Source organism: Xenopus laevis, chromosome 3L (assembly GCF_017654675.1).
Source record: "Xenopus laevis strain J_2021 chromosome 3L, Xenopus_laevis_v10.1, whole genome shotgun sequence".
Taxonomy (NCBI): Eukaryota; Metazoa; Chordata; class Amphibia; order Anura; family Pipidae; genus Xenopus; species Xenopus laevis.
Window position 1 is genome coordinate 160,205,225 of NC_054375.1, and position 10,496 is coordinate 160,215,720.

Here is a 10,496-nt window from a genome sequence, read left to right on the forward strand (position 1 = left end):
TGTCTAGAGCAGGTTGATGAATTTTAAAATTGTAATCAACAGACAAACCAATTCCTAGTCTAACATACCTGCTAAGTTAGTAGTTAGAGAAACGGGCACTTGTCATGTTTGTTATCACCCATGATTCCCTAGAGATGCTACCAGGCAGTTGCTGCTAGGCTTAGGAGATGAAATGTAAGATGTAGGAGGAAAAAAAAGGGTGAATGGCAATGAACACAAATACTGGACTTGCCAACAAAAGCACTTCTGTATATCAATGTACCATTATTTTCTGGATATGGGATATCTTATTTAAAGCAAATAATATAGTATATATTTTTTTCAAAAACGTTTTTCCCTTGTACTTAATCACAACTCGACTAGTTCAAACCATACTAAAGACAGATTTGTAGCAAAGCAACACTATTGGGTTTGTTTAATGTTTAAATGTTTTATAGTAGACCAATCAAGGTAATCACCTCTTATCCAGATAACCCCAGATTATAAGGAATACAGATAAGAGATCCCATCTCATTAATGTGAGTCTACTCTCTGAACATTGACATTAACAATATCCTCAATGGATTATTAAATGGACTAGTATAACAGGTAAAATATCTCATTGGTGGGCCACTGAAGCCACCCCAATAAATCTGTCATAGTGTTACCCTCAAGCAGATGACAGTGAACATAATAAGACAAGCAATAAAAAATGGTCTGAGTTTATCAAAGCAGAAGTTGGGTCCAGGTGCAATATCCCAGACCAACAGTCATGGTAGCAGATGACCCATATAATTACAAAATGGGGGTTGTTGTAGTAACAAGTTTTAGCAGGTAAAAGTTCTGGTGGTTGGCACTGTGTCCTGGCAGCAAACGTGCCTTTTGTCCATTTGCTAAAATTCCTTGGCTGACATATAACATGTGCTGAGCATGACACTGAGGTGCATCAGACTGGTGTATCATTCAAAAGGAAGAGGTGCCAAAGAGTTGTACTTAGTTCCTGGTTTCACGTCCTGAACAAACTATACAAAAGAAGCCCAAGTGGAGTGAAAACTGTCTGTAACTGGGATCCACTTTGCATCAGTTTAGTTTCTAGGGTATCCAATGATACCCAAAGGGAACTCATATGTCATAAATAGTACATGTAAGCAGAATGTGTAAGTATCAGATAATAAGCAGATAATGAAGAGAGATGGAAATAGATAAAGTTCCACAAAAACCACCAATCCTGTGGAACACAGGAAAGATGTTCTTGGAATATTATACTCATCTGATTTGAACCAATTTGAATGGCACCAGATACTCACTGGCCATTTCATCCATTTTGTTTAACTGGATTTCTTGTTGTCACTGTCACTATCATAGCAATGAAATGTACAATAGGCAATTCTCTGCAATCACTTTCTATATATATACAGTATCAAGAGAATCTCTGTAGGCACAAGTCTTGACTGTCTCGTGGGAATCAGTATTTAGATCTTTGAACATCAACATAGAGCCAGGAAAAAAATGAAAAGACCTATTAGTAAATTGTATTACTATATTACAGTATTAGAACCAATGAAAGATTGTGCATTGATGGCTGAACATTTTTATTTTTATTGTTTCCAGTGCCCATGAGTTTCTCCCAATCTTGAATCTGCTCAGTATTTTTCCACCAATTTGCCAACAGATTAGTAACTTATTTAAAGAAGAAAGAAGTAAAACAAAGTATGATGAAGAAAAGAAATCTAAATGAAATACTATAGGATAAGGAAAGGTGCATTGCTTTGGCTCTACAGCACTTACTGTTCTCCACCAGTTCATCTTCATTTCTTAGAGACTGTGCTGTATTCCAATTGGCTCCTTGGTCGTTATGGTGATTAAACATCCTCCCAGTCTCCCCACACTGGCCCTGGGCAAGGAGCATGTCCAATGGATTGTATGTTGAAGTTGCACATGCTCAGTGATTGTGCCCTTTCACTGCATTTAGTTGGTGTCACACACATGTGAGAAGCAGAAAGTGGCCACAATGCAACTACAACTGTGCAGCTTTGGACACAATTACATTTTATGAATTGCAGTTTGTTGAACAATGAGGTCTCCTAAAGATGTGAGACTTCACTATTATAATTTAATGGATACGTAGAGGGATTCTAATGGTAACACATCCACAATAGCTACTCCAGAATTGACTCGGCAGGAGTGAGAATGTCTAAAATAAAGCAGTGCACGTGGTCTGACCATAACCTTGTAATTGTGGTGCGGGATCTGTAAACCCTTCTATTACACACCCGCACTAGAAAGCTTCTGAAGGAAACAAGGCAGGAATGAAAGGCTTGTCAAAGTGGAAAGGGCAAAACAAATCATACATGTTTACTTACATGCTAATAAAACCTGATTTAATTTTTTCTAGTTTGTTCAAGTCCCATAACATCTGGCACACAGTATGTAAGATAAAACTGCCACATGGACATATTTCCTATAAACCCAACAAAATTGCAATGACATTTAACGTCTACTACAAACAGTTGTGTAGCTCTGCCACAGTGGAAAAAACGAATGCAATGGACACATACCTAAATATTTTTGCACCAAACCCACTCACACCAGATATGAAACAAATATTTCCAAAAGATGTTATTGATCACCCCTCAAAAAGAGAATAGGGAAAAAAACAATAAAAATATAGTGTACTGTACAGATTCCCAATTAGAACCTCAAAGTGCAAGTGAATCTATCAAACATACATACATCAATTATAGTTAGGGATTAGGTGCGAATTTGTAGCGAAATTCCGAGTTTTTTTACACCAGCGATAGAATCGACACCGGCGGCAACAATTAACGGACGCCCATTGACTTTAATGGGTGCCAAAATTCCCGTTTCGCCCGTAATGCGAAAAATTCGCCCATCACTAATTATAGTGAATCATTGTGTTTTGAAGAAGGAAAAGACTTTATAAAGTATAGTACTTTATATTTTTTTTGTTTTTTTTTCTTGTTTTTTTCCCTATTCTCTTTTTGAGGTATGATCAGTAACATCCTTTGGAGGTGGAAAAGAGCCTAACTCATTAATGAACTGGGGATAACACTTTGTTTGGGACTTTATTTTGATTTTATGAAACAAATATTAGATAGCAACATCCTCTATGTGGATGACTGCGTAAACAGAGAATTCAGGCTCTCAATCCCAGTATTACATCACCACCTCAGGTGTAGTGCATCAGTAATCAAACAATAGGGTTTACTAAGAGAAAGCCACAGAGGCAGTACTAGCTGCTGTAATCGTGTTTATTCACACAACATGTTTCGGGCTCTGGGCCCTTTATCAACACTTGATAAAGGCCCCAGAGCCCAAAACATATTTTACGAATATACACGATTACAGCAGCTAGTACTGCCTCTGTGGCTTTCTCTCAGTAAACCCAATTGTTTTATTGGATAGCAACATAACACACCAAGTAAAGACACAGTCAAAAATCTAAAACTAGGTAAGGCCCTGACCCACCAGAATGAATAATGCATGGATATTAATAATCCCTAAGCCTACTATAGACCCATTATTCCCCATACATTATAGGCCAGTTTCGATCCTCAATCGTGATGTAAAAATCTTGGGCACAATTAAATATAAAAACTTAATTTCATCGTGTATGTGAATAAGTCTAACACCCAGTTATGCCTCCTGGCACTTAATAACAGAAAAGCTTTTGATACACAAACTGGCATTGCATATTGGCCTTCATAGAGATAAAAGGACTGGGCCCAATTTTATTAAAACATTAAAAACATATTATGCTTGCCCCAGAACCAACTCAAGCTACCCTCCTTTAGCACCCTAGTACACATCTTTATCCGATGAGGTACAAGGCAAGGATGCCCACTTTCTCCAGCCCTCCTTGCCCTTGCCATATCAGGGAAAAGGTAGACATTCAGGGCCTTAAGTTCAAAGATAAAGAAAGAAAACCATCCTTTTTTGCTGATGATTTGTTGGTACTTCTAACAAAACCATTCACATCTCTACTGTACCTTAAAACTCTTTGGTAACATCAACTTTACCATCAACCCAGATACATCTGAAATGCTTCCCTGCAATCTGCTAACGCATACATTGGATTTAACGTGCAGACTGAATACATACATCCCTGGGAGTAAAACTTATACCTCATTTATCTTCAATGTACAAAACCAATTTCCCTCCATTAATCAAATCTTTTAAACACAATGATAAACACAATATATGTTGGAATGATAGAATTCATTGTGTTAAAATGGTTCTGTTCTGGTTCTGCCAAATATTCTATATCTTTTTAGGATGCCAAGGCAGCAAGGTTAATAATAGTCAGTAATTGGAAAAACCTGGACTCATATTAAGTACTTTGAAATAAATAAAAATTATTGCCACCAAAGTATTGACACATTATGGATGACAGTATTTGGCTCACATGGTTGAAAATTACCCCCAACTTTTCTCAGCTCAGCATATGTGAACACTCAATGCCCAACTCAAGGACTAAAAGTTATGATATAGATAGTTCAAATCTTAATTGATTTTCAATAAAATGTAGAACCCAGATGCTGCATTTATTTTATTTGTTTGTTTTTTCTTTCTCCTTTGCATTACTTTTCATATATCTGCTTTTGAGAATGACTGTGATAATCGGTCCATTTTATATGTATCCACTTAAACAGTTCTTAAAATTTTTAAGTTTAAAAAACAATCATTTAAAGCTGGCACTAGGATTATGTGGGATAGACTCAGGTGAAATGTGTATTGAGGCTAGTAATAAGATCTGAATACAATTTGATGCAGGCTGCAGGTGAGTCCAACATTTTCTAATGGGAACACAAGTGGTCTATACAACTCATTATATTAATAAAATGATTTAATTTAGTGTAGTATCACAATCCATTTAAAGTAACTGTCCCCTTGTGTATAACTCAGCTTTCAGCTTCAGATAAACAATGAGTTATGAACATATATGGGGAGGCACATTTATCAAGGGTCAAACTTCGAATTCAGTGAGTTTTTTTAAACTTCCTTAAATTCAAATGAATTAGAAATTCGACTTGGGGAAATTTATTAGTAAAATCTAATTTTCAAAATGAAAATGACCAATAACTCAAATCAAATTAGATTCAAATTCAATCAAACAGTCAGGAAGGCTGCAAACAAATCCAAATTGATCCCTGGACCTTTCTCATTGACTTAAACAGAAATTCGGCAGGTTTTAGGTGGCAGATAGTCGAATTCGAATTCTTAAAGGGCAAGAGTATGATAAAACTCAAAAATCAAATTTACATTTTTTAAAAATCTCGAATCGAGTTTGAATAATTCCCTAGTCAAATTTTGACCATAACATTTTTTTAAAATTTTCAATTTGACCCTTAATAAATCTGCCCTCTAGGTGCTTGATGTAATCTATTTAATATTCTTTGAAGGACATCTCTGATATCTTTACTTCTAAGGCTGTAAATAAGTGGGTTAACCAATGGGGTCACTACTGTGTATAACAGAGACAGAACTTTGCTTATGGTCTGCGATTCTTTTCTGGGGGGGATCACATAAATAGCAGTTAGAGCCCCATAAAATAAGGAGACCACAGCCAAGTGGGAGCTGCAGGTGGAGAAGGCTTTTTGTCTCCCGGTATTGGACACTATCTTTAGGATTGCATGGGCAATACACATATATGATACAGTGATCAGTAAAATGGGAAGGAAAACCACAGGGATAGACTGTAAGGTAATAGTTATCTGCATTAAAAATGTATCTGAGCAGGAAAGTTCTAGAAGAGGAAAGAAATCACAGAAGAAATGATTAATAATATTTTGGTGACAGAACTGTAAGGTAGCCATAATTTTGGCAATAATGAGTACAGCAATGAGGCTAAGCAACCATGAAACAAATATTAATGTAACACAAACCCTGTGGGACATTATAGAAGAGTAACGCAGTGGGATACAGATGGCCACATATCTGTCATAGGACATTACTGCTAGAAGGAAACACTCAAAGGCTTCTGTCAGAGAAATAAAATAAAATTGGACCAGACAGCCAACAAAGTATAATGTGGCTCCTTCATTTATTACAGTTTGGAGCAGGATGGGGACAATAATTGTTGACTGTAGAAAGTCACACGCAGACAGTTGCTGGAGAAAGAAGTACATGGGGGACTGGAGGTTCTGGCTGGATGACACCAACACTATGATGAGGACATTCTCACAAATTATCATAATGTAAATCAGAAGGAACAGAGAGAACAGGGGAATCTTGAAGTTGTGGAGATTCTGAAATCCCAAGAGAACAAACTCACTGACCAATGTTTGGTTCTTCATGAACATTTCCTGGAAGGAAAAGTGCATAATAAAAAAAGTAGTCAGAGCTCACATGTTGGATTATTAGCTAAACACATTGCCATACTCAACTTTGTTAATAATATAAAAAATCTTTGGGGAACCCAGGGAGCTACATTTTGGTGAGGAGGTAAGAGTAGTTCAAGCTTTTTTTTTTAAAATCCAGGTTTTAGAACAAATTCTGAAAACAAGTCCATAATCAACTGCAATCAAAGCAATCTATATAAAGAAGCAGAGAAAAATATTTCATTATCAAGGTTATTATCAAGATACACTTTCTACTGATGTCTATTGCATTGTCTCCATTTTGTTAACACAATCCCAATCATTCATTTCCAAAGAAATCACTTTACAGGAAAGATGTTCTTGGAATATTATACTCACCTGATTTGCACCTACAAAACTACCCCAGATACTGTGGAACCATAGGAAGATGTCCATGAACTTCTCCCAATGTGTAACCTGCTCTGCATTTCTCCTGCCATTTTGCTAACACAATCCCAACCATTTCTTTCCAATGAAATCACTTTACAGGAAAGATGTTCTTGGAATATTATACTCACCTGATTTGAACCAATTTGAATGGCACCAGATACTCACTGGCCTGGGAGGATAACCAACTCCATTTTATTTAACTGGGTTTCTTGTTGTCACTGTCACTATCATAGCAATGAAATGTACAATAGGCAATTCTCTGCAATCACTTTCTATATATATATATACAGTATCAAGAGAATCTCTGTAGGCACAAGCCTTAACTGTCTCGTGGGAATCAGTATTTAGATCTTTGAACATCAACATAGAGCCAGGAAAAAAATGAAAAGACCTATTAGTAAATTGTATTACTATATCACAGTATTAGAACCAATGAAAGATTGTGCATTGATGGCTGAACATTTTTTATTTTCTTGTTTCATGAGTTTCTCCCAATCTGCTCAGTATTTTTCACCAACTTGGCAACAGAATAGTAACTTATTTAAAGAAGAAAGAAGTAAAAGAAAGCGTGAGGAAGAAAAGAAATCTTAATGAAATACTATAGGATAAGGAAAGGTGCATTGCTTTGGCTCTACAGCACTTACTGTTCCCCACCAGCTCATCTTCATTTCTTAGAGACTGTGCTGTATTCCAATTGGCTCCTTGGTCGTTATGGTGATTAAACATCCTCCCAGTCTCCTGGGCACTGGCCCTGGGCAAGGAGCATGTCCAATGGTCCTGGGCAAGGAGCATGTCCAATGGATTGTATGTTGAAGTTGCACATGCTCAGTGATTGTGCCCTTTCACTGCATTTAGTTGGTGTCACACACATGTGAGAAGCAGAAAGTGGCCACAATGCAACTACAACTGTGCGGCTTTGGACACAATTACCTTTTATGAATTGCAGTTTGTTGAGCAATGAGGCCTCCTAAAGTTGTGAGACTTCACTATTATGATTTAATGAATACATAGAGGGATTCTAATGGTAACACATCCACAATAGCTACTCAAAAATTGATTTGGCGGGGCAGAGAGAATCTAAAATAAAGCAGTGCGCATGGTCTGACTACAGCCTTGTAATGGTGGTGCTGGAACTGGAAACCCTTCTATTACACACCATGCCTGAAAATGAATACGAGTCTGCTGGTTGACCCTGATTAAACAAAGTTCGTCACACATCTTCTACTAAACATTTGAAGGAAACTTCAAACCCGAAACATTACCTCAGCCAGTTCTCATCCAAGAGAAAAAAAAGAGAGTACAAACACATTCACTCCTATAATCTGAAATATTTACCATTGAGCAAATTTATAGATCACATCCTGCACCTGCACAAGAACTTATGGAGGAAATAAGGCAGGAATGTAAGGCTTGTTAAAGGGGAAATGGCAAAACAAATCATACATTTTTACAAAATGACAAAAGTGACAAATGACAAAAAATACACAATCAAAAATCTAAAAGTAGTCAAAGCCCCATGACCAAAAGGTTTCTCCTCCCTTTACTATAAAAAGTTTCAAGGTAAATTGGTACAAACTTTAGCACTGGCCACTGACCCACGAAATTGAATGATGCATGGATATCAATAATCCGTAAAACCAATATAGACCCATTATTCACCAGAAATGATAGGCCAGTTTCGATTGTCAATCGTGATGTAAAAATCTTGGGCACGATTTTATATAAAAACTTAATTTTATAGTGTATGCAAATAAGTCTAATTTTCATAGTGTATGCAAATAAGTCTAAGCACTTGATAACAGAAAAGCTTTTGATACACTAAACTGGCAGTACATATTGGCCCTCATGGAAATAATAGGACTGGGTCCAATTTTATTAAAACATTAAAAACATATTATGCTTGACCCAGATCCAACTCAACCTGCCCTCCAATAGTCCACTAGTTGACATCTTTATCCAATGTGGTACAAGGCAAGGGTGCCCACTTTCTCCTTGACCTAGCCATGGAGTTGCTACTGAGAGCCATCAGGGAAAAGGTAGACATTCAGGGCCTTAGGGTCAAAGTTAACGAAAGAAAACCATCCTTATTTGCTAATGATTTGATGGTATTTCTAAGTAAACAATTCACATCTCTACTGTACCTTAACACTCTTTGATAACATCAACCCAGATACATCTGAAATGCTTCCTTGCAATCTGCCAAAGCATACATTGGATTTAACGTGCAGACTGAATACATAAATCCCTGGGCCATTCTCATTTTGCTGGTAGGTGTATCCGCTCCTTGTTGATGTCTTGCTTGCCATGTATAATTAATGGGTGGTTGATATTGTATACTGTTTTTGATGTTGTACAAAGTATGCCATTTGTTTTATGGCATTGTTTATGTAAAAAAAAAAAAAAAATTCTGCATAAAAGTAAAACAAATCCTTTTTGAACCACTCGTATTCTCTAAATTGTGTTTGTTTGAGTGTGCGAACATATGGACAAATTACATAGTTAAACTTTATTGTACCTCATTTATCTTCAATGTACAAAACCAATTTCCCTCCATTAATTGGAACTTACTGAACTGGGATAAACACAATATATGTTGGAATGTTAGAATTCATTGTGTTAAAATGGTTCTGTTCTGGTTCTGCCAAATATTCTATATCTTTTTAGGATGCCAAGGCAGCAAGGTTAATAATAGTCAGTAACTGGAAAAACCTGGACTTATATTAAGTACTTTGAAATAAATAAAAATTATTGCCACCAAAGTATTGACACATTATGGATGACAGTATTTGGCTCACATGGTTGAAAATGACCCCCAACTTTTCTCAGCTCAGCATATGTGAACACTCAATGCCCAACTCAAGGACTAAAAGCTATGATATAGATAGTTCAAATCTTAATTGATTTTCAATAAAATGTAGAACCCAGATGCTGCATTTATTTTATTTGTTTGTTTTTTCTTTCTCCTTTGCATTACTTTTCATATATCTGCTTTTGAAAATGACTGTGATAATCAGTCCATTTTTTATGTATCCACTAAAACAATCCTTAAAATTTCTAAGTTTAAAAAATAATCATTTAAAGCTGGCACTAGGATTATGTAGGATAGACCTCAGGAGAAATGAGTTTTGAGGTTAGTAATAAGATCTGAATACAATTTGATGCAGGCTGCAGGTGAGTCCAACATTTTCTAATGGGAACACAAGTGGTCTATACAACTCATTAGATTAATAAAATGATTTAATTTAGTGTAGTATCATAATCCATTTAAAGTAACTGTTCCCTTGTGTATAACTCATCTTTCAGCTTCATATAAAAAATGATTTATGAACATATATGGGAAGGTACATTATTAAGGGTCAAATTTCGAATTCATGTGAATTTTTTTAAACTCCCTTATATTAAAATGAATTTGAAATTCGACTTGGGGAAATTTATTGATAAAATCTAATTTTCAAAATGAAAATGACCAAAACTCGAATCAAATTAGATTCAAATTCAAACAGTCAGGAAGGCTGCAAAGAAATCCAAATTCATCCTTGGACCCTTCCCATTGACTTAAACAGCAATTCAGCAGGTTTTAGGTGGCAGATAGTCTAATTCAATCTCTTAAAGAGCCAGAGTATGATAAATCTCAAAAATCAAATTTAAATTTTTTAAAAATCTCGAATCGAGTTTGGATAATTCCCTAGTCAAATTTTGACCATAAAAAAAATGTGAAAATTTAATTTCAAATTTTCAATTTGACCC

At 35.9% G+C, this 10,496-nt stretch overlaps 1 protein-coding gene across 1 annotated transcript; it reads right to left on the bottom strand.

Moving 5' to 3' along the window:
• Window positions 1-5,348: 5,348 nt before the first annotated feature.
• Window positions 5,349-6,302, bottom strand: LOC108710674 (olfactory receptor 5G3). The gene has a single exon (XM_018251788.1). The coding sequence runs from the start codon at window positions 6,300-6,302 to the stop codon at window positions 5,349-5,351; it is 954 nt and encodes a 317-aa protein (XP_018107277.1).
• Window positions 6,303-10,496: the final 4,194 nt, after the last annotated feature.